This window comes from Sesamum indicum, linkage group LG4 (genome assembly GCF_000512975.1).
Source record: "Sesamum indicum cultivar Zhongzhi No. 13 linkage group LG4, S_indicum_v1.0, whole genome shotgun sequence".
NCBI lineage: Eukaryota > Viridiplantae > Streptophyta > Magnoliopsida > Lamiales > Pedaliaceae > Sesamum > Sesamum indicum.
The window spans coordinates 4,626,210-4,650,238 of record NC_026148.1 but is presented as its reverse complement, the minus strand read 5'-3'; the positions used below and the strand labels follow the sequence as shown (position 1 = coordinate 4,650,238).

At 36.7% G+C, this 24,029-nt stretch overlaps 3 protein-coding genes across 10 annotated transcripts; all 3 read left to right on the top strand.

Moving 5' to 3' along the window:
- On the top strand, positions 3,926–11,462 carry LOC105160015 (protein GDAP2 homolog). Of its 5 annotated transcripts, none has more exons than XM_011077267.2 (15): positions 3,927–4,092; positions 4,608–4,998; positions 5,909–5,986; positions 6,671–6,726; positions 7,334–7,453; positions 7,564–7,634; positions 7,863–7,956; positions 8,074–8,283; positions 8,921–9,172; positions 9,899–10,007; positions 10,149–10,216; positions 10,474–10,543; positions 10,642–10,716; positions 10,823–10,914; positions 11,099–11,462. In XM_011077267.2, the coding sequence occupies exons 2-15, from the start codon at positions 4,687–4,689 to the stop codon at positions 11,172–11,174; spliced, it is 1,683 nt and encodes a 560-aa protein (XP_011075569.1). In that variant the 5' UTR covers positions 3,927–4,092; positions 4,608–4,686; the 3' UTR covers positions 11,175–11,462. The 5 variants fall into 5 exon arrangements, with proteins under 5 accessions (XP_011075571.1, XP_011075569.1, XP_011075568.1 ...); XM_011077266.2 differs by having other exon boundaries at positions 4,595–4,998; XM_011077268.2 differs by having other exon boundaries at positions 4,560–4,998.
- On the top strand, positions 12,240–15,785 carry LOC105160014 (clp protease adapter protein ClpF, chloroplastic). The gene is made up of 9 exons (XM_011077265.2): positions 12,240–12,422; positions 12,947–13,373; positions 13,460–13,519; positions 13,854–13,948; positions 14,078–14,250; positions 14,387–14,499; positions 14,904–14,949; positions 15,223–15,263; positions 15,357–15,785. The coding sequence occupies exons 2-9, from the start codon at positions 13,035–13,037 to the stop codon at positions 15,510–15,512; spliced, it is 1,023 nt and encodes a 340-aa protein (XP_011075567.1). The 5' UTR covers positions 12,240–12,422; positions 12,947–13,034; the 3' UTR covers positions 15,513–15,785.
- LOC105160013 (putative pentatricopeptide repeat-containing protein At1g69350, mitochondrial) lies at positions 16,498–23,477 on the top strand. 4 transcript variants are annotated; one of them, XM_020693266.1, is made up of 5 exons: positions 16,498–19,333; positions 19,594–20,432; positions 20,928–21,027; positions 22,485–22,694; positions 22,948–23,477. In XM_020693266.1, the coding sequence occupies exon 1, from the start codon at positions 16,773–16,775 to the stop codon at positions 19,032–19,034; it is 2,262 nt and encodes a 753-aa protein (XP_020548925.1). In that variant the 5' UTR covers positions 16,498–16,772; the 3' UTR covers positions 19,035–19,333; positions 19,594–20,432; positions 20,928–21,027; positions 22,485–22,694; positions 22,948–23,477. The 4 variants fall into 4 exon arrangements, with proteins under 4 accessions (XP_020548925.1, XP_020548924.1, XP_020548923.1 ...); XM_020693265.1 differs by having other exon boundaries at positions 19,594–21,027; XM_020693264.1 differs by lacking the exons at positions 22,485–22,694; positions 22,948–23,477 and having other exon boundaries at positions 19,594–20,075; positions 20,326–20,432; positions 20,928–21,029.

The window sequence follows — 24,029 nt, the reverse complement described above, 5'->3', positions numbered from 1 at the left end:
AATAAAATAGAAAGACAAATCATCTCAATTTACATATGCAATATTTTTATACTTTTCGTATGTAATACATAACTCTAATAATGCCCTCAGTGCCACAACGTGGACGTCTTCTGTTTCTTCGAGGAGGATTATCATCTCTTTGGTCACTGGGAATGTTCACATCGGTGTTTTCAAATGGAACCGGTGATGCAACATATTATCTTCGAATTTGCGGGTTAACATTATGTGTAAACGTATCATCAAATGATGGCATGTATGGAGCATATGAAGTGTGAACAGTCAATGGACCTGTTTTCGGGTAAAAGCTCGACAAACCAGCCTCTGTGTAAACAGTAGATGGCCCAGCCTCGGCATGTACACTTGAACGGCCAGCCTCTGTGAATGCGTTGCCACGAGCTGTGTCAACCGGTCTAACTCGAACACTTGGATACCTTGAACTGGAAAAGTTCATAATTTCACGTTCGATCGTACGTGCTCGCGCTCGAGTATCTCTTAATGACTATTGATCATCTCCGAAATTTTCACAGTCTATCACTAGCTACTCCATTCTATTATACTGGTAAGCAAAATCAAATTAGCAGCATAATCGACTGGCTAAAATAAATGAACATTAAAAAATACAAGGTGCTTACCACATATTCCCAATCGCGGGTGTCAGTTGGTCGATAGCCCGGCGTGTTCGTAGACAATGTGTTATGTGAAATCTGAGCCCGAGTAATTTGATGATACCAGTTCATATAGTCAGGAACGGTATCACGACCACCTTCAATAACGGGTCCTTCCACTACCAGTGATTGCACATCATTCCATTTCGCATCATAGTTCGCGTGAAACGTTGCCCAATTCATGTCATGACGTCCCCGCCTGTCTATTGTGTGTAAACGATGTTCACTGATTAATGGGTTTGGGGGGATGTCTTGCACATAGCCAAATTGACGGAGAACCCTCTCTGGGTGATGTATCTCCACCAGCGAATAATTGATCAATGAGCAGCGTATATTCCACGGTTTGCGCATTGCATAAAAGGGCAATGCCCGAAGCTCGAGTGCATTATCATCATACAGATTCCAAATAAACTACAATACCATATAACGCCAATCAATATATTTGGAACGAATGCATCAGAAATACACTAAACGTAAAAAATCAATCGCAACGATATACCTCATTTAATTGCATAAGATCCAACACGTTCCTTATTATACGTAGAGCATTGTGCACCGTATGAGTACGGGATATATGATACAATCACCTAAAATCAAAATTAAGAAAAGTAAGTGAAATCAACATTCTTTATAACTATATAAATAAATAAAAATGTTCATATCGTGCAGCATATGGAGGCTAGGCAGAATGTTGTCAGGGTCCATTATGGTCGGCACTAGAGTATAAGTTTCACTCGAGGGAATAGGTGCAAGTGTTATGATGCGAGACCATGCCCATATCTGTAATAATTGCATGGCACCGCCAATATTAGTTTTCCCTCGTTGTGATGCTGTACATAGCTCCCTGTATAGATAAGCCAATATTGTTGAACCCTAATTTGAGGTATATTCCTCGTGTATATTTTTTATATACCGTAGATATAACAATGACACGGTATTCCCCGTAGCATCAGGGCACAACACCCCACCGAGAATGCACATGGCACATATACGTGCCTCCTGTAATACAGCCTCAAACGGGGCTATCTTCATCACATGTATTTTCTAATAAATATTCATATAACACTGTCAGTTTTATTCTTGACCATCTGAAAGCATCTTCATTTGGCATAAAACCCAACCATTAATGATAATAATTTTGCCACCGCTGAGTGCTATACCTTGTATCTACCCTGGTAATAAGATTACCTTCCACCGGGAGTGCCCAGATGATGGCGATATCCTGCAGTGTTACAGTTGTTTCGCCCATCGAAAAATGAAAAGTATGCGTCTCGGGGCGCCATCTCGCTACTAATGCAGTAAATTAAGTGGGTGTCAATTTCAATATGCTCACACTGCAAAACATCTTCTGACCGATGATTTAATTGCCCATACAAAACACTTGTATCAATAGGGCCAAAATTAGACATACTCACTTCAAATTTTTTTAAAGAGAAAGGTGTAAAAATTGTGCAAGAACAAGAACAAAAACAAAGAAAATTGGCTGAAGATTGGAAATGTTATGAAGAACAAGGAAGAGAAGGAACAGAACAAGAAAAATTTAAAATGTTGTGAAGAACTTGTGAGCAAGAACAAGGATTGCAGCTCACACTTAAATAGTGTGAGCTGTAATTGTCACGAGCCACACTATTAAAGTGTGGCCAAATCAAAGCTGAGCCACCGCACTCTGTAAGCGCGGTGGCTCAACCTGGTTGATTGCTTTTTTTTTTGGGTTTCTGTGAACTGTTTTTGTTTTTTTTTATTATAATAAACTGACCGCGGTGGCACATTAAAAATTTTTTTATAAAAAATCTATGTCACCGTGGTTAATCACCGTGGTGACATGGAGAAATTTTTTTTTTGTTAAATAAAAATTGTGGCACCGCGGTTACTACTTACTTTTCTAAAACTTTTCAAATCACTTCAAATCTCTAATTTTTTTTCCTGCATTTTTTAAATAATTTCTCCGGAATTTTTTAATAATTTCTCCTAAGATGTGTATATATATCAAAAGGGGGTGAGCCGGTGGGGTGGTCCCAAGCCTTTTCACCCTCTTTACATATTTGATTATTTTTTAATTTTATTTAATTTTTATAATAATAATTATTTATATTTTATTTAATTTCGTAATTAATATAATTTGCTCTCAAATATTATAATGTGCTTCAGTTTACTCTATCCAAATTTTATTATATTTCAATTTCAACCTAGTAAAAATATCCTTTTAATAGTTATCACTTGGACAATATATCAAAGGAAACGGGTTTTATGCAATTTACCCTCCTGTGATATTGAAAATAAACAAGTCACTCCCATATAAAAAATAAATAGTAATTTACCCCCTATATTTTAAAAAATAAAAGCAATTTACCTCACTGCCTAAGGAGGCAAATTGCTTCAATTTTAAAAACATAGGAAGGTAAATTACTACATTTTGAAAAATACAGGGGATAAATTGCTATATTATTTTTCATAAAGGGGCCATTTGCCTATATTCCATAACACAGGTAGGTAGATTGTAATTTACTTCAAAGAAAACATGGCATACACTGATAAATACATAATTCATATTTGTAATAATATGCAGTAAACATTTAACATGCCAATCAACCAGCTGATTATCATAACTTTAATCACAACTTACTGCATTCCAAACTAATCATATCACTCAAAGTAAAGATGGCCTAAATAGTTAGACTTATACTTTTATAGATCAATTAAGGTTACACTAATGGATTTGGATTTGAAAAATAATTTGAAGTAAAAATTTCAGATCAACACATATAAAAAAAATAATTAAATTTTAATAAATAAATTATAATTCAAAAGACTTGTAAGGATCTAAATATAATAAATAAATAAACAGTTCTTTCAGGGTCTATTTTAGATCGATGGATTTGGATTTGAAGGAAGTGTTTGGAGAAATAATTTCAAATAACTTACTTTAGAAGAATTTGAAATACATTCATATTCATCGGAACATGATTCAGAATTAGAACAGAAGTATTTGAAATCCTTTAAAATTAGAATTATCCAGACATATTTAAAAAATTTGTTTTTAAGAATTTGAAATTCGTAATTTCAAATCTTTCAATCCAAACGTAACCTTAGGAAAAATAGGGAAGAAAAAAAAAATAAAAAAGAGCAGCCTAATAAGTGATGATAATTGAGAGGCTGTATTTCTAAATTTCTAATCATACAGGGGTGGAAATGAAATAAATGTAAAGATGAAGGGTGATTCTAGCAACACAGCCGAAACTTATTAGAGAAAGACGTCAATGCTTCAAACAATAGAACAGCTAGGGAAAAAAGAAAAAGAAAAAAATTGAAATTCCACCCCCGGCCCGTCGATTTTCTGGCCAACCTTCAGCTTATCGGTTTATTCACATTAAAAATTCCGTTCTCTGTCTAGAATTCAATCCGCTGCTTCCCCAATCTCATATCCCAGGTATTTAGCATTCATTCAATGCCTGATTTTAGTAATTTTAAGGCGTCTGCCTGAATTGTGCTTAATTTTGATCTGAAATGTTTTTTTTTTTTTTTTTTTTTTTTGGTGTGTCTTATGTATAAATTGCGTGTATGTGCTTTGTCCTATTTAGTTTGTTATGTGATGGGGTAAACTTCGAATTGTGATGAATGTTAGTCTGTGTTCTGGCTGGTGTAATGATTCATAAGCTTCTAAAGCTAGTGATTTGCTTTTTTGAGGTTCAATTTAATTGAATATTTCTAAGTAGTTATCTGAAAAGTTTTTCTTTTTTCTTTTTCTTTGGTTGGGGGTGGTGGGGGGGCTGAAAATGCAATTTTTTTATCGGTTGAAACTTAAAGACTTGGTGCAGCTTATTCATGCTTTTTAAAGTAATTGGAGTTAATGTCGAAGTTCTCCTTGCTAGGGATTTTAGTTTCATTTATTTGTAGAACATGTGTTGGCGTTGATGAAATTGAGGTTTCAGCATACTCCATCAGATTTGGTGATAGCTACGATTTGATGTTGGCTGGAGAGTGGAGAGCAAAGGAGCTGAAGATTTGATTTTGAGTGGTAAATATGTACCGGGCTGGGGCTGCAACCACTAATCGAGGCGGTTTGCCAACAGATAGTGGAGATTCCACACTAACACTAGATCAAGTTCCACGTTGGAGTGATTCAGAGCATAGATACTTGTATGAGAATGAAGATCCTTCTTTTCCAAATTTATACTTTCCAGACCCTTTGACATCAGCCTCTGGGGGTGAGACTAGTGGCAATGGCATGATATCAAGGTTCCCTGTGGATCATGAAATTAACTCAAAAATATATCTTTGGAGGGGGGACCCTTGGAATCTTGAGGTGGATGCTGTAGTTAACTCAACAAACGAGGTGAGTAGTTGATTCATTGCAGTGGCAATCAGTTGTAATTGCCATGGTTGTTTTCAACTTGTGAAACTTTAGATGCAGCTCAGCTTTGAAGGTCTGCCACATCCATGCTTTTTTTTTTAAGTTTGATACAACCCATTAAAAGATTATTTACCTACTTGTGTTTGTGAGAACTACTGAGCCAAATTCGCTGGATGTTTATTTATGTCCATCTATATATATATATATATATGTGTGTGTATATATACATATAAGCCATGCGATAATGTTATTGGGCTCGTAAGATAACTGCTGATGAATGTGCTTACTCTAAGCTCACTTATTAGTCATAATACTACTGCATTTTTCTGGCTTATGATACTAATGTACGTCAGTGCTCCTGCATAACCAAAAATTGTTTTCTTTTCTTGGGTATAGATATTGTCGGTTTTTTATTTGATTTCAACAGATTAACATTGGAAATAACCTTGCATGCATCACATATCCCGTCCATGTTTCACTTGTTTTTTTTACATGGAATGTCATCTCAGGATTTGGTTGCAAGTAACAGCCTTTCTTTTTTGCCTCATGCAATTTCTGCTCTCTTATCCGTATCAAATGTGAAAAGTTTCAGTGGGCATGTAGAAGACGTGCCTCTGTGCCACGCAAAAAGGTGCGCTAAGGCGCGCCTTCCCGGTGCCATGACTAAGCCCAGCGCTATTTTCTGAGAATGGCACATGGCGTGCGCCCTTTGGTGCTTTTTATAACTATGGCTGCAAATTCCAGTTTATATCATGGGTGATCCAGTTGACGATGCTTTTTAGTCCTTAAGTTGATTTCTCCTGATTTGGCATAACTAGGTTTTGCATTCTGTTGTTCACGTTTGCTATGGCTGCTTTTCTCTATAATTACATTTTTTCTGGATGACTGACAGAACTTAGATGAAGCGCATAGCAGTCCTGGTTTGCATGCTGCAGCTGGTCCGGGTCTTGCAGAAGAATGTGCAACACTGGTAAGCTATGTTGTCATACTGCCATTTAAGTTGTAAATCAATGTACACTGGCTACCGCTATAATTTTTAGAAGTACTATTGTTAGGATTTTTGTTCGGAAGAAATCTAAGTACGTGTTCTATAAGATTTTAAAAATTCTGTATCTTTGAGAATGTGCTGCTGCTATGCTACTGCTGAGGTTGCCTTGTGTTGCTTGGATCAAGTATGGATGCTGAACTCTGTATGAATCAAAGTACTGGACATTTGCAAATTGACAAATTCTGAAAATTCTGCATCTTGGGAGTGGGTAGTGCTATATTAATGCTGAGGTTGACTTGTGCTGCTTGGATCAAATACGGATACTGAACCTTTGTATGAATCCAAGTAGTGGGCATTTGCAAATTGTCAAATTCTCAAGGTCTTTGGGGGTTGGCCAAGAAGCTTTTTGACATGGGGATGTGTCTAACCCTTCAATCACACTAAATAAACAACAATGGGATTCTTCAAAATGTTTGGTTAAATTTGGTATCAACTCATTGAATTAGCTTTGTGTCAAATTCTGCATTATTTAGAGGCTACATAATGTTGAACATAGCTATGGTGCACAAATGAAAAGTTTAAGGGTAACATAGAAATAGGGAAAAATACTTTTCTTGGTTATGCACAAATCTGTGCTGATGTGGTGATTATGTTTTGCCTTCACAGGGTGGCTGCCGAACAGGGATGGCAAAAGTTACGCATGCATATGACCTGCCGGCAAGGTAATTATATCAATTTTTTCGTTGTTAATGTCTTAAAATTGTATGCCATTGTTTGAAGCATCTTCTATTTGTCAGTAATTTTCGATGGTATCTCATGCAAAATCCTGTATCCTCCCATTTCACTTTTGTGTTAATTTAGGCGTTGATCATCCTGAACACATGTGGAGAATTTTACTAGCAAGTTGTTGACGTTCAGAAATGAAAGGCGCCTAGTTGCATTTTGTCAGGTTTCACCTTATATATTTATGTAATAACTTACCGGTGTGTGTGTAGAATTTAGTAGAGATTGGTGGGACCCAGATATTAGTTATGGCATGAGGAAAACTGGGACATGTACCATATGGCATTGAATTTATCTCTTTAGGAACAGAGTGATCATATATCTCATGAATAATTTTAAGTTGGCGATGGCTCTGTGTTAGTTTATTATTTTTCTTTTTACATTCAACACTTTGGCAAAACTTGAATGGCTTGAGTTGGAAAAAGCTACTTTGCTGTTTATTCCGCAGTTGATTCTAGATTTCTCGTAGTTAAATCACAGTGAAGAATTTCTTGTTATCTACTCTCCAATTACTTGTTCAATGGTGCAGTTTATTGAAATTTGCAGGAGGGTTATACATACTGTTGGTCCCAAGTATGCTGTGAAATATCACACTGCTGCAGAGAATGCTTTGAGTCATTGTTATCGATCTTGCCTTGAACTTCTCGTTGAAAATGGGCTGAGGAGGTGGTTAAATAAAGAGACATTGTTTTCGTATCCCAGTCATTTATTTTTCCTGATGTCATGGATTATATATCTAAATTTCTTAATCAAGACATTTTACAATGTGAATGCAGCATTGCTATGGGCTGTATATATACAGAGACCAAAAATTATCCTCGAGAACCAGCTGCCCATGTGGCAATAAGTAAGAAATTTCCTTCTTCATCTATTTAATAAGTATTATTGCTTTCTTAATTGTCTATATACTTTGTTAAGTCGTTTAACGTTAATAATCCTGAATAATTGTCACGATTTGTTTTTCATGATTTGTGCGTGTTACTCAGAGGTCTTCAGGCCAAATTCACATGTGCATATTTGTTACATCCTGTTTCATTCTCCCCTCCTTGAAATTTGAGTTTGTTTCTTTGGCTAGGAACTGTGAGACGATTTCTTGAGAAACAAAAGGATAAAATAGAAGCAGTCGTATTTTGTACTACAACAGCATCTGACACAGAAATATATAAAAGGTTTGTTTGCTGGAATGACCGATTATAGATCTAGTAACAGATCTGATGCATGTACCTGTCAAAGCAATTGTATTTTTATGCTTGGAATTTCAGTCCATGTGTTGTTCCTCATTGTAGATTGCTTCCGCTTTACTTTCCACGGGATAAACAAGAGGAGGCGATAGCTATTTTGAAACTTCCCGCAGATGTTGGAGATGAAAATGGTGAGACGGTCATAGATGAACGGAAAATTAGAATAAAGCCTTTACCTAATTTGAAGAAGACTGGTTCAAGAATTCATGAAATCTCTACTGATCTTCCAGTCAGTGATATCGGGTTAACAAGACGGTCAGTGACACAGTACTTTCTCCATGCCTTTTTCCTGTATCATTAAGTAGACCATGAAAGTGCAACACAAAGTAGATATAACTTGTTGAGTTGTTTGTCCTTAAATTTGTGTTCATTTAACCTGGTAGTTATCCTGTTTTCAGTGCTCAATCCCTTCTGCTTCTTAAGTTGCAAGATGTTCCACGTACAGCTCTCGCTTTAGTGAATCTGCTTAAGGATCTAGAAAGAAAGATATATAGGATGGGATTACTATAACACTAGATATACATTTTCTTATTCCAATCTCAGTTCCAAATTATACGAATGGGACATACTTCTTGATGTCATTTACATCAAATCCAATTTTTATATTTGTATGTCTCTTGGTAAGTGGTAAGTGGTATTTTTGGATTGATATCTTGTGGCCTCATGAGAATTCGTGTCAATACAACTCAAGTTCCCAATCACTTTAGGATTCATTGGCTCTGGGATTGCATACCTATAATACTATCTAGTAATCTGTATCTTTTAATGCTGCTGATGCAAATGTCTTGCTGATTATGTAACTACCTGTTTTCGAGTCAGTTTTATGCCCGGTAAAGATGCCACACTAAAATGTAACTTCATGGATAACCTTAATGATTTGCTCTTTAAACAGGGACTCCTCATACTTGGATTCATATTTGGATCCTGCTTTTATGTCCTTGATCAAAGATCCAGATCAGAGACGCAGAGAACAGTGGGAGAAAGCTGCTGAGGCACGAAGTGGTTGGAATTTTGCTAAAATGCTTGGATATGGTGACCTTGGGGGTCCTCCTTTATCTGCCGCTGAAGAATATTCCCTTCATTCTAGATATCTTGGCAAAGCAAATTCACTTAACCTGTCTGAAATTGCTGAAATGAAAATAGTGTATGGTTGCTTGCAGAGCATTTCCTTAGCTTCCTTAACATAGAAAGTCTAATTGTGGAAATACTTGCAGATTTTTACACTTGCATTTGGTGCCATCTTTTTTCCAAATGAGCACAGTTTTGTTAAAAACTTACATTTACATGGCAGACAAGATCCTGATTCTTATGATACTCTAGTGCTGATTGCCATAATTCCTTGGTACCCGTTTGCTCTCGGCTTCACCACAAGTTTTAATTGAAGCAAGACTTGACTACTTGACATATGTCTTGCCTGGGCTGAGAATATGATAGATTTTATGTGCAATATCATAGTCTTACCTGTGATTATATTGAAGTGGCTGGACTCAATTTGTACCTGGAATCTGTAAGGCCTGACAGTTGATTTGTTTTCTTTTCTACTTCTGAAAATTTCTTGAAGTCCTGCACCCGTTTTCACCTATAGAATCTGTGTATCTGAAATTTGGTCTCTTTAGTGGGCCTGCATATTTGTTGGTCTAATCTTGATCTGAGTAATTGTTCGGTCTTCTGAGATAATCTCATGTAAGATGGACATTTTACCCTGAAAATCTTATGTAAAAGGTATAGCTCAGAAATGACTAATTAACTGCTTTGAGATAAAAAATTTAATAAAATCTCTCTGTTTCTGTTCCTGTTGCATAAGATGGCAACAGTTCGTTAACTGTATCAACATCCAGATCTTAATTTATATATCTTGTGCCTATATCAGTTACCGAGGTGGGGTTGATAATGAAGGTCGTCCAGTGATGGTGGTGGTTGGAGCACACTTTTTGCTAAGGTGTCTTGATCTAGAGCGGTTTGTGTTGTATGTAGTAAAGGTAAACATTTTTTTTCACATAATTCTTTTGTCACTTCCATGGATTCACTGCTCCTGTGATGTAATCCCTCGTGACCTTGCTGTACCATTCCTTATACCTGTCTTGTTGCAGTTGATAATTTTATTGTTTGTTGTGTTTCAGGAGTTTGAGCCCTTGATACAAAAGCCTTATACCATCGTTTATTTCCACTCCGCAGCATCCTTACAGATGTATGTATCTTGTACTACATCCTTCCTTTTTATCTTGGCATCATTTCTTAATTGCCTGAACTGAATTATTGCATCTTCCATCTGGAATCAGTTATTTTTTATTTCATTTTGTGCAATCAGCGGAAATATTTAATGTAAAATTTCACCTTAACTTTGCTGTCGTTCAACAGAGTTTTTGTTACTGCCTCTTTAAGGTCAAAATACCATGCCCAAGAGTATAGTTATGATTTCATTTTCCACCCTGTTTGAGTTGCCAGGCAACCGGATCTGGGATGGATGAAGAGGTTAGAGCAAATACTTGGTCGAAAGCACCGACATAATCTTCATGTATGAAGATTCTTCCTCTGAGTTTCAACCCCAATTCTGACAGAGGCATTCATTCAGGGCACACTTAATGTTAACCGTTGGCTGCTTTTATGGTGCAGGCAATATACGTCCTCCATCCAACCTTTGGACTAAAGGCTGCGATATTTGGCTTGCAGCTACTTGTGGACAACATGGTATGCCCTACATCCCTTCACAGTAATTCTCAAAAACTATAGGTAAAAAATACCACATATCCTGTCTCTTTCTCTAAAGCTTATGAAATCGCAAACTGATATTCAGGTGTGGAAGAAGGTAGTCTATGTCGATCGTCTTCTACAGCTATTCAGATATGTCCCCCGTGAGCAGTTAACCATCCCAGATTTCGTCTTCCAGTGAGTTTCTCTGCCTCTTCCTGTGTCAATTTCACAAACACAGTTTTTGCACCAGAGAATTCGTCTGGTCTTGAGACGGCCATATTCATTCAAGCTTCAAACTGCATGACAGCCACATGCTCTTTAACCCTGATTTCATTATATGATTCAAAAACCCATTCCTCGAATTTCTTGTCTGATGCAGGCATGATCTGGAAGTAAACGGAGGGAAGGGCGTAATTGTGGATCCTAGAACGAAGTATATCTATCAGCGGCCGTAGATGATGATGTATTGCAGCATCTCCGCTAGTTCAGCTGGGTCACAAAGTAACAAGAAAATTCTCTCAACTCTTTTGGGTTGTCTGTCCTGTGCAGTTCATTTTTTGGTAGAGGTGGTATTTTGTGTATTGGTCTTCATTCATTTAGCATCTTCTGTGTCCTACTTAAGTGTTTGGAGATTGCAGATTGAATAAATCCTAATCCTCTTTGTCTATATTTTTGCTTAGGACACTTAATCTACACACTTTATCTGAATTTTGTACATTTTTAGCATGGGAAAATTCATTCTTCGATTAGTATTTTCCAAAATTTTTAAAATAATTTTTATAAATTAATATGCGTTGTGTATTTATTTTACCGAACCTCATATTTTTTCAATTTTTTATAATTCAATAAGAGTAAAATTTCACCATTTAGAGATTATATAATTATTTTTTATTTTTATGAATATTTATAATTATGATAAATTTAAAATATTTATAAGAACAACATTCCCTCCCTAATCGTGTGATTAGGAACGGCAATGATTGTCAGAAGAAGATGATCTTTTTGGCACTGAGCTTCTTTTTATTCCTTTATATTTACTTTTCTAATATCAATTGAATATACAGATTTTTTTTTAATACATTTCTTAAAAAAATAGAAAAATATTTTTTTAATAATATAAAATATATAACTTATTAAAATAATGATAACAATCAATATCAAGTTCAAGTAATTTTTGACGGGTTCAGATTTTTATAAAAATATCAAAAGAAAAATTATATTCTCATTTAAAATTCAAGTTGACATTTATAATATCTTTTTTTTAAAAAAGAAAAAATCTGCGTAATTTGAATAAGAGAAATTCTATTTTATTTTAGATTTTCTCATAAACATTAAGAAATAATTTTTTTAAAAATATAAAATAAAATTAATAATATGACTTAAAATAATTTTGTGCAGAGCGTTAATATATTGAATTAATCAATATAATAAATAAATATTATTAAATTTTTATATTATGCGAAATATGAAAGATTGCTTTTCAATTATTATTATTATTTTTTTTTTGGTTTTTGGGAAGGGATATTTTGGTGAAATATGCAGAGCCAGAGAGGTGTGGTGAGTCGCAGAGAAGAGAAGAGAAGAGGCACCAAACAGACGAACAAATCGCAGCAGAAAAGCCCATAATCTCACTCGAAATTGCACAAGAGGAATTATATTGGTTTCTTGTGCTGGTGTTTGGAAGTCAGTTTCAACTCCGGCAGGTAAAATTCTGAAGAACGTTCATTGAGAGAAACCCGATGAGCATTGTTTGAAAGCAGTTGAGGAATATCTGTTGTATGCTGAATTATTACAGTTCGGAATGATGTCTTTTTGTGTTTGGTTTTCTGAATACCATATGTGCTTGTGTGTTGTGGGTTTTGTTTCCTTTTGTGTGTTACTACTACGATTCCGGGTTTTGATTCTTGCGAACAATATGTTGAGTTTTGAGTCGTTGATTAATTCTTTGGAGAGTAAGTGGATGGTTGAAGTAATTAATACAAGAGTTACATTCTTCAAGTAGTCCTGTTTGATGTGAGTTTTCTTCACTTATACCAAATTTGGTTGATGGGTTTGAGGTATATGGTTAGATATATAGTCTTCCCAGAAGTCCCCTGAGAAAATCTATGGATTAGTCCTTGATGAAACTCACTATGTTGTTGTAGCTGACTCCTTCTATGTGAATTCTTTTGTGTGATTCTGAGATACTGTGTGATAATGATCGGATTGGTACTTTGGTTTATTGTAGATGGAATACCACTATTTAAGAGACTGAGGAGCAAAAAGCCTTGTTTTGTACTCTGCAAAGGCGTTGAATAGTTGAGGTGGCTCCTACAATGGTGCAAAGTATGTCAATAAACACTTTAGTGACTTCTAGATGCAGTGTTGTTTGTGGATCAAATGATGAATGGAGGAGAAATTTTGGTCAAGTGAAGGAACTCCATATCCTTCCTGGGCGTGGAAGTTTGTGCCTTTGTTCTTACGGTGGAAGAACCACGTCCTTTGGAGCACCATGTGGCATATCTCGGCCTAGAAGTTTGAGAGTTCAAGCTGGATGGCTATTTAAAGGAAGTGATAAGGGATCAGAATTTGATGCAAGCAGTGAGCATAGTGAAAGCGCCAATGAGGATATTCTGATGTTTTTCTTTGAGCTGGACTTGGCAACCCGAGTACAGGTTAGAGATGCTAATTCCAACTCTACAACAGTTTCGGATGGCTTAGAAAAGGAGCTATTTGGCTTATCACTGTGTTTTTATTGCAGTACGCCTTGAATTTGGAGCAGTATGACATTGCCCAGCAACTGAGGAACAAGTTGACTGAGGTTTGATTAAGTAAACTGTTCTCCCTAAGTTCTGATCTTGTTCTTGTGAAGTGCCTTCTGTTATGGCTTTGATGGATTCTTTTTCTTAAATTTTGGGTAATCGTCTATTTTCCATTTGACATCCAGTCTTTTGGGGACATGCAGTCATGTACAATCTACAGGCCCTTTTTTCCTCGTTCTATCTGATAACAATCATTTACAAACAATATTTTTATTTCTCCTATTTACATAAAATTTTTGCTTCTGGAGTTTCTGATAGAATTCTTTGTAGAGCTATTGGTATATGGTTACTTTAGAAGACCAAGTCATGCTTATGTAATGTATTTGTTCAAAGGTCGAATCAGAAGTTATCAGGCTCCGAGAAAACAGAAGGGGATCAGCATCCAAAAGCGAAGCTCAAGATATGGCTATAAGCATCTTACGTCTACGGTAAGTCTCCAGATAATTGTCAAAAGCGCATAGCTTCTCAGTTTGTATTTCTCACTTGTCATTGTCCATTTTATGGTGATCAGTTCAATTTGTTTGGAAACTTAATTGTTGAAGTTCTACCTTTTTCAGCGCAGACCTGCAGAACGCCGTTCAGAGTGAGAATTACAGTTTGGCTGCCGAGCTACGGGATGAAATTTCCAAACTTGAAGCAAAGTCTTTGGCTGCATCAGTAAAAGCGCAAGCATATGAAAATGCCCAATATGCTTTTCGTTTAGGCCAGAAAGTGAAGCATAAGAAATTTGGTAATTTGTTACCTGCTGCTGCCTCCTTTTTATCTGTTTCTGCCTCTTGGTAAATATTGGTTGATATTTTAATGAGTTCAGATTTCAGTGCCTATCACCACAGGGCTCTGATTAAAAAATTAATTTGCTATTCTAGGATATCGAGCTGTTATTTGCGGCATGGACCCAGTGTGTTGTGAGTCAAAGACATGGATGGATCGTGCAAATGTAGAAAAATTGACTCGTGGTCCTGATCAACCCTTTTATCAGGTTTAGCCAGATTGAATATGCATCTTTTCTCAACCGGCCAATAGCCTTTGTTATAATGTTGTCATTTTCTTGCACTGGGTTCTTTTTGGGTTGAAATGTTTCATGTTATGCTGATCAGAAAAAAGAAAAAGGTTGCTTCTTTCACCTCACATACGTAGTGTCAGTTTATCCTTGTCCTGCCATTGGCTGATATCTTTGACATTTATGTCATTAACACTAACTAACAAAGTGAAGGGCTTCCTTCATTTCATAAATTCCTACCATCTTCATGATTCTGGCACCCGAGCCATGTCAACCACATTCCAGTTCTCATGTTCATTATCCATTTACGTGAGATTAGCATTAGCATTAATCCGTGAAGAAATAGAGAGTTCTGATACTAACTTTAACCTATTGTTTTACAGGTGTTAGTTGACATGCATGAAGACCCCAACCTCTTAGTGGCATATGGTAAGGATATATACTACTTTGCTGTGATCTTCTATTACATATATTCATTCTTTGCTTCAACCTTAAAAGCATTTTTCCTTGTTAATCCATTGATAGAGTATTATCTACCCGATGCTATTCTCCATTGTGTGATCATGCTCTATTCGTCAATTCATTACTTTCTCGAGCTCCTCTGTCATTTTTTTGGATCCAAAGCATTGGTTTATCTTTCAGCATTTTTTTTTTCCTGCACCCTTCTCCAAAGATTCATTAGCAAATGGAATTTTCTTGCAGTTCCTGAGGAAAATTTACAGGCACCTGACAAACAAGACACGGTTAGTCAATCGCCTTCTTTCGGCCTTTACGGTTGTGTTAGTTACTCTATTATGAGATTCTCATAGTTGGTGGATTGTGATTGACCTTGACAGGATAGGTTTGATCATCCCTATGCTTCCTTCTTGTTTTATGGAATGGATGCTGCCGGAGACTTCATCCCAATCAAACAGCTGCGCGAGAAATATAGCCAACCCCGGCATGAACTTCCCTATGATCCACTTGACGAAGAAGATGGAAAAGATGCGTAATAGTTTGAGGCCTCTATTTCTTCCATGGCGTGTTGGGATGAGGATTTGAAGAGCATAAGATGCATCATGCAATCTTGTTGCATGTTTCTCAGTTTTGCTTACAGAAGTTTGATCCCATTTATTGGATTTTTAGAGTACATGTAATAACTGTCGCTGTGTAGACAAAGTATCTTTTGCTTCTTATTTGATCCTTGGACATGATTCTTGTCCGGATTTGCCTCTTAAAAGGAGCTATATATGATTAGCATATGTATACTGTTCTTCATGTGTATCCAATAGTACACTTATGACTCATTCATCGCTTGTAATAATAAACTCATAACTCGATTATTACATTTCGGTGGAGTCACGTTAACAGGTCTGGTCGGGAGATTCAGTCTTGGCTTAATTTGAATATTCCACAAGAGTCAAGTAGTTGATCATTTCTCCTTTGTCTACCCTTTAACTCTCCAGTTCGGTGCTGCAAGAACGCATGCTATAAAATTCCCGCACAAGTGACCGCAACCAAATCTTCATCTCGTATCCTGCTGCTGCCAAGATTCGACTTCCCTCGGCACTACAACTATATTAAATTTTTTTATGAATAATATGTTTGGTCCCTTAAATTTTTATTTAAAATTACTTTAGTCCCTAAAGTTTATTTTTTGACTTTAACGTCCTTAATCTTTAGTTTTTGCCTCAATTTGGTCTCTCTGACTATGTTCCGGCCTAAATGTGGCCGAATTTTGACTTATATTTTGGCTGGAAAATGGTCAGAAGGATCAAATAAAAATTAATGTTTAAGGATGCTAAAATCAAGAAACAAAGTCAAACTCTAGTCACATTTTTACTGAAAAATGATCAGAAGAATCAAATTGGGACAAAATTTAAGAATGCTAAAATTAATAAATGAACTTAAGAGATTATTTTAAACGAAAATTTAAAGGAGCAAATATAGCATTTACCCCAAATTTTTATATTATGCGAAATACGAAAGATAGCAAATTTTTTATTTTGTGCTTCTTTTTGGGGGATATTTTGGTGAAATATGCAGAGCCAGAGAGGTGTGTGAGTCACACGGAAGAGAAGACGCACCAAACAGATGAACAAATCGCAGCAGAAAAGCCCATAATCTCACTCGAAATTGCACAAGAGGAATTATATTGTTTTCTTGTGCTGCTGTTTGGAAGTCAGTTTCAACTCCGGCAGGTAAAATTCTGAAGAACACTCATTGAGAGAAACCCGATGAGCATTGTTTGCAGTTGAAGGTTCAAAGCAAGGATGACGTTATACATGCCCCTTTTCAAGGCCTGCACGAACGTAAGATCGCTTACCCTCCTGCATGCACATTTAACCGTCACGGGCCTTCAAAAGGATCGTCTTGCATCGACCAAGCTCATTGAGTCATATTCACAAATGGGTTCGGTTCAAACTTCAAGGTTAGTGTTCGACAGGTTTCCGAATCCAGATTCCTTCATGTGGGGTGTGTTGATCAAATGCTATGTGTGGAATGGCCTGTTTCAAGAAGCCATTTCTGTGTATCAAAATATGCTGGAGAGATTAGCAGAGCTGAATAAGTTTGTTTTCCCTTCAGTTTTGAGGGCTTGTTCTGCAATTAATGATCTGAGGCTGGGGAAAAAGGTCCATGCGAGGATTGTGAAATCTGGGTTTGAGTCTGATCCCGTAGTTGAAACCACACTGCTGAGTGTTTATGGTGAAACTGGGCGTTTGCATGATGCTAGGATGATATTTGATGCAATGTCAATGAGAGATGTGGTGTCATGGAGTTCGATAATATCAACTTATGTGCAGAATGGACAGGCAAGTGAAGGACTGGAAATATTTAGGAAGATGGTTATAGAAGGCATGGAAATTGATTCTGTGACCATGCTTAGTGTAGCAGAGGCTTGTGCTGAGTTGGGGTTATGGAGAGTTGGGAAGTCATCTCATGGTTATGTAATGAGAAGGAATGTTGGGAGTGATCATGAAGCATTAAGGAGCTCTCTTGTTGCAATGTATGGAAAATTTGGTGATTTATGTAGTGCAGAAAAGTTGTTCCGTAGTGGTGTTTATCAGAGTGTTACCTCATGGACAACAATGATTTCATCCTACAATCAAAATAGATGCTATTTAGAAGCATTAGGGACGTTCATTGAGATGCTAGGGCTTAATGTGGAAAGTAATAGTGTTACACTGATGAATGTTGTATGTTCTTGTGCTCGATTGGGATGGCTAAAAGAAGGGAAGTCTATTCATGGATATATTATAAGGAATAATGTGGACCTTGATAGTGATTTTTTGAGGCCATCATTGATTGATCTGTATGCTAATAGTGGCCACTTAAGATACAGCCGTCGTGTCTTTGATGCTGCTCAAGAAAAACATATAGTATCCTGGAATATCCTCATCTCAGGTTATGCTAGGGAGCAGATGGTTGAGGAGGCTCTTTCTCTTTTTGTTCAAATGTTGATTGAAGGAATAATGCCAGATTCATTTGCATTGGCGAGTACTCTTTCAGCCTGTGGAATGATTGGGCTTTCAGAATTGGGATGTCAAATACATTGTCTTATTATCAAGACATACCTCCCAAATGAGTTTGTTGAGAATGCCCTCATCGACATGTATTCCAAATGTGGATTTATAAATTCAGCAACTAGAGTATTTCTTGACACCCAACACGGGAGTGTTATAACATGGAACTCTATGATGTGCGGATTTTTTCAAAATGGTTACTCAAAAGAAGCTCTCAGCCTTTTTAATGAAATGTATGCTAAACATCTTGACATGGATGAAGTAACCTTTTTGAGTGTAATTCAAGCTTGCTCAAATCTAGGTTCAATAGATAAGGGAAAATGGATTCACCATAAGTTGATTACTTTTGGTGTAAGGGAAGATATGTATATTGATACAGCTCTAACAAATATGTATGCTCGATGTGGGGACCTTCAGATGGCTCAAAGAGTTTTTGATAACATGACTGAACGAAGTATTGTATCATGGAGTGCCATGATAGGGGGTTATGCAATGCACGGTTATATTGATTATTCAATCTCTCTCTTCAATAGAATGGTAGAATTAGGAGTAAAACCAAATGATGTTACTTTCATGAATATTCTCTCAGCCTGCAGTCATGCTGGATATGTTGAGAAAGGGAAGTTTTACTTTAACTCAATGGTCAGAGATTTTGGCATTATGCCCAACTCTGAGCATTATGCATGTTTGGTTGATTTGCTGAGTCGAGCTGGTGATTTACATGGAGCATTTGAAGTCATAAACTCAATGCCTTTCCCCCCAGATGCTAGCATTTGGGGTGCATTGGTAAATGGGTGTAGAATCCATCAGAGACTGGACTTTCTGAATGGCATTAAAGGGGACCTTGTCAATATGGATGCAGATGATTCTGGATATTACACACTGTTGTCTAATGTATTTGCAGAAGGAGGTAACTGGAATGAGTCTAAAGTGGTAAAATCAAAGATGAGAAGTCTAGCTCTGAAGAAGGTCCATGGCTATAGTATGATCGAGACTGAGTCAAATTCATAGATTTGGAGAAAACATTTTCCCCCGCAATCAAAAGAGCACATTGTATTTAGGCATTACACTTTCAGCGGGCAGAAAGACTTCTCACGAGTTGGTGCCTTCAGCTTGTCTGTACCTAAGGCTAGCCTTCAGTCACCCCAATGTTCAAATGCAATGCCTTTCACTTTGCTGCACTTGGTGCCAAGACAATCCCACTCAATTTTATCAAGATTTTGACTGCTACGTCATTGAATCAGTCTTCAGTTCCCTGAGTTGGCTCCAATAGAATTACCTCTGTTGAAATGGAAGCATGCCTAGTGGAGGTAAAAAAGTTAAATAATGCTTCAGTAGTAACTTCGTGTGCCACATATACCTAATTTTAACAATTATCATTTAAATTTTATACTTTGAGAAGATATTGAGGGGCATGTACTGATCTCACCGACCATTCCCCTGGTTATTTGAATTAGTCATTCGCAATGCTTATACATAATTGAGTTGCATGAATAGCTTTTTATTCTTTTCTGGCTAACTCTTCATAGAGTATTAAATGTGATAATTGGTGATTTATTCCATTTTTCAGGTACAGTCATCCTAATCCTAGCACAAACAGAGCGCCTTGGACAAAAGACGAGGAATTGGCTTCTAATAGTGCCAATGGGAACAGGACCGAATCAAATAAGTTATTGCCCTGAAGTTTTTCCAACACATATCAGTTACATGAAGCAATAAGTCTTTCGTAATGAGACAGTATGAACCTTCACAATCATCATCAATATTCCATGCTGTTTCTTTTGCTATCACATATAAGTGTTTGCACTGCACTTATATCCATCAGACTGATCTGCAATAAGAAATCATTGGAACAGTGTTGTTAAGAAGGAGCTGTATATGTATATAGTTTGAATAGTGCAGCCTGAAGGTGATGAAATACAATTGAAGGAAGCCTCTGAATACGTGAAGCTGTAACTATTGCCGGCTTTGCAGTCTACAAGAGGTGTGATCAACACAATTGCACATTCTGGAGAGGAACGCAGTCTGACTGGATTATTTTTACTTCAATTTGTATGTGCAGATTGCTCTAGTATTATTCTTAGAAGTTTTCTGAAGCTCCTTTATTTTATATTAAAACTATTAAAGTGGATTTTTGAATTAAAAAAAAAAACCATAAAAACCAAAGGGGTTGTAGTAGTGAAGCAAAGAAGGGCTTATTTGATAGAAAATAGATTCTAAGGGGTCCTTTCAGTAATTTTACTAAATACTACTACTCCTTGCTTGTGTAAATCTAATAATATTTGAGTTGAGCCCAAAACAGAGGAAGACAGAAGAGTAACTTGTAAAGGAGTCAGATGGGAGAATAAAGAACTCCAGGAAGAAATTGAAGAGGTAGAAAAATGTTGCAGTGCATATTTCAGACTCCGGGTATGTACGAATCTCGTTATTTTCACTGCCTCTGTGTTATGTGCCCCAGTGGAATTGTTACTGAAGATATGTGTAGTATAATCTGGAAATCTTTTGATTGATGGGTTTTCAAGTGATCAAACTAGGAAGATGAAACCAGAGTGGAAAGGGAATTGCGCTCCGGAATTTCATTATATCTGTATTGCTTTATAATTCAAGAAGTTGTTGATTAAATGAAAATGATTATCTTAGATATCTTGCAAATTTCCATTGCAGCTGCAAACGGGTTTTTGTATTTTCAGTAACGGAAATTAGGAATAGATAGTAGATGTTTTATGGTTCCAGATTTAGTCCTATATCTTAGCTCAGTAAAAAGATAACCTTGAGATATTCGGCTTCTAATGTGGTTGATATTTAGTAGTGCAAAGTCGAAAAAGAAAAGGATGTTTGATGGTTACTAAACTATTGAAGAGAAGAGAGTAAGCAGATGATTTGGTTGCGACTGTGAAATTTCAGGGAGGTGATGCTGGAAAAACAGCTCATGGGTCACCGGGTTGACCGTTCAATATGTACATGGTTCTGGGACCAAATACTTACTCAAGGTGACTCTTTGAAGGTAACCCGCCTAGTATAAATGAAGCATGTTGCAGTCCTGACAATTTGGATTCCGTTATATTTGTGAGTTGTATGGTAAAATCAATAGTGAACCCTTCTTTTTTAATTTTTTTTTTCTTGTGATGTTCTAGCTTGTACCTGTTATTGCTTCACCCACTCACTACCTATTTCAAGTGGTTTGTGAGGGGATCACGTTTTTGGCTTGCACCCAAGTTGAGATGCCACTTTTGATGGCAATTGAGGTGGTATCCTGTCTCCTGGTTCATGCTATTTAATTCAATTAATAACGTTTGTTTCACCGAGAGAGTGATGGATCAATGAATGCCTCTTCCAAAACTTGGAACTGGCATCTTCAAAATTGGTGGACTTTATATTTATCGAGTTGCCACTTTGTGTAGATATTTTGGATTTTGGGCTGATATGTGCTATTGTAGTTGCTCTGATGGGCTGATATGTGCTTCAAAATAAAGAGTTTGATGGACTCTGATAAGACAACGGGACTAGGACTATGATGAAGATGGATAATTTGTCTACAAGAGCAGTGGTTTGTAGGTTCTGAATGAAGCAAGCTTTTGTTCTTACCTTGACTTTTATCTATCTTTATAATTTATTTGACATTCTTCCTAGTACCTCTAGAATCTTTGGCGGATTTTAATTAATTCTGCAGCTTCTGGATAAGATGATAGAGAATGGGTTTCCTCTAACTACTAACCTAACATCCTGAGTGAAATGGTAGCTCCACCAAATCTTGTGAGCAAGGCTTTGAGTGTCGTCACAGGTAACACCTCCAATATGAGCAATACACTGCCGGGTGCAACATCGTCTTGTGTTTTATGGAGAAAAACAGACCTTAAGCATACCAGCAATGAAGTTTATGTCGATCTTGTCAAAGAAATGGATGCCACTATAACAGGTGGTGGATTTTTTATTTCAATAACTCGTCTTCCACTTCTTTCTTTTTTCCATTAGATTCCAGAATTCAACTCCTTTCAAACTCTATACAGCTTTTCAAATTATATTCTGGTGATTTGGATATTCCTGATCACAGTACCTGGTCTTTTTACATGCAAACTTGCTGCATAACTTTATGAGTTTTATGGTTCTATCTGAATCCTCGCATCTTTTTCATTTTTCTGCTGCTCAGAGATGGAACTTTGGTAAATATGAGATATATGGTGGAGTTCAAGTAAATTCTCATCTACAGGTCTCTGTGATCTCACACTGTCATTTGCGAACCCTATTATTAATGATGTGAGGTTTCACCCTTGTGTTAGACTTCGACCATGGGAATCAAACCAAATTCTATCCTTTGTGCCACCTGATGGACAATTCAAGCTTATGAGTTACACGTTTCCAGTGTTTCACTGATACGCTGTCGCGAATGGATCTTCATAGTTTATTTTCATATCAAAAGCAACCTCTACAATTTCCGTGTCAATATTTATCCTCTGTTTTCAGGGTAAAGAAGTTGAAGAATACTCCAATTTATGTGAAGCCACAACTGACCTCTGATTTGGGGACGTGTGTCGTCTAAGTGTGTTAGTTGGAATACGAAATGATCCTGGAAAGGCAATTGACTCTATAACAGTTCAATTCCGACTACCTCCTTGCATTTTGTCATCTGACCTTTCTTCAAATCATGGAGCAGTAAATGTTCTTGCTGACGAGGTACTCAATCTGGTAGTATGTCATGACGGACATGCTAGTATGTGTGTTTCTTTTGAGTTCTGAATAAATATTATATTCTATCATATATGGTTTTTCCTCCAAAGATTGAAATCCTGGGAATGTGCTTAGAATAAATATTCGAAGGCTTCTCTCATTTGAATTTGAAGTACTTTATATCGGGAGTCCATCGTGAACTAATTATATACTCGGACTCATATTCTCCGCTCTTGACAGTGCATTAACCATTTTACAGACCTGCTCGTTGACTATTGGATGAATCCCAAAAGATAAAGCTCCATCAATGTCAGATACCTTGGTGCTTGAAACAGGCATAGAACGGCTTCATGTGTTTCCCACTTTTCAAGTGGCTTTCAGGATTATGGGCGTCGCTCTCTCTGGCTTAAAAATAGATAAACTGGAGTTACTAAATTTACCTTCACGTCCATATGAAGGTTTCTGAGATCTTGCACGAGCAGGTGAATTTCAAGTAAGATCATAACTTTTCGTGCAAAAAGGCGAAACTTATCAAGCGGGATCATGACTTTTTGCCTCAAGTTGGTCTGTCAACTATTGTATCTTTATTGTGGTGCATTCAAACATGAATTTTGCTCTTGTTTAGCATTCTGTGCTTTGGTCCTTTCCTGGAGGTGGACAAGAAATGGATATAGCTTCTTATTCTGAGCAGTTGAAGACAGTGTGAATATGGTTTGGAAATCTCAGAACCAGTTTTCAGATATATGAAATTCTTGGATGAATCAATCTATTGGTTGCCATTTTTATCAAGTGGACGGTGTTTCATGAGTTCAAAACATCGCCCCTCATAGATACTTGTATCAAAAAGACTAGTACTATTCAACAATGGAGAAAGAGGAAAATTATAATCTAGATCATAAACAGACTTGCTAATTTGAACCTCATAATATATAACTTTCCATCATCGGCTACTTTGGATCATTAGGTGGAAAGACTACTTAGACTCCCGCCTGACACCAAGTCTAGTCGACATAAACTCGGTCAAAGACTGCCTTCATAACATGTTTCCCGGCTCCTCTGATGAACCCAACTCAGACCAAGATTTCAGTTTCCCATTAAAGACTCCAACTCCATTTGAGGGTGCAATTTTATACAAATAAACAACAACTTAATGCTCGACATTACACATCCGATTACATCTTCTTGGTTAAAAAGACCAAAATAGTTGCTATTATTTGTTCGATGGGTTAACCAATCCTTGAAATTTGTAAAGGTAATTTCATCTTAGAAAGTTGAACTCCTATTTGGAAGCTATGTATGATTTTGTAAAATATTGATTGATTTCAAATTCTTTTAGTACGT

Bases quoted from the DNA above. Each gene is read 5' to 3' on its own strand.
- LOC105160014 (XM_011077265.2), top strand. From the start codon at position 13,035: ATGGTGCAAAGTATGTCAATAAACACTTTAGTGACTTCTAGATGCAGT. The intron at 13,374-13,459 runs GTTAGAGATGCT...TTTTTATTGCAG, and splicing joins ACTTGGCAACCCGAGTACAG to TACGCCTTGAATTTGGAGCA. The intron at 13,949-14,077 runs GTAAGTCTCCAG...TACCTTTTTCAG, and splicing joins ATAAGCATCTTACGTCTACG to CGCAGACCTGCAGAACGCCG.
- LOC105160013 (XM_020693266.1), top strand. From the start codon at position 16,773: ATGACGTTATACATGCCCCTTTTCAAGGCCTGCACGAACGTAAGATCG.
- LOC105160015 (XM_011077267.2), top strand. From the start codon at position 4,687: ATGTACCGGGCTGGGGCTGCAACCACTAATCGAGGCGGTTTGCCAACA. The intron at 4,999-5,908 runs GTGAGTAGTTGA...GATGACTGACAG, and splicing joins TAGTTAACTCAACAAACGAG to AACTTAGATGAAGCGCATAG. The intron at 7,957-8,073 runs GTTTGTTTGCTG...TCCTCATTGTAG, and splicing joins GACACAGAAATATATAAAAG to ATTGCTTCCGCTTTACTTTC.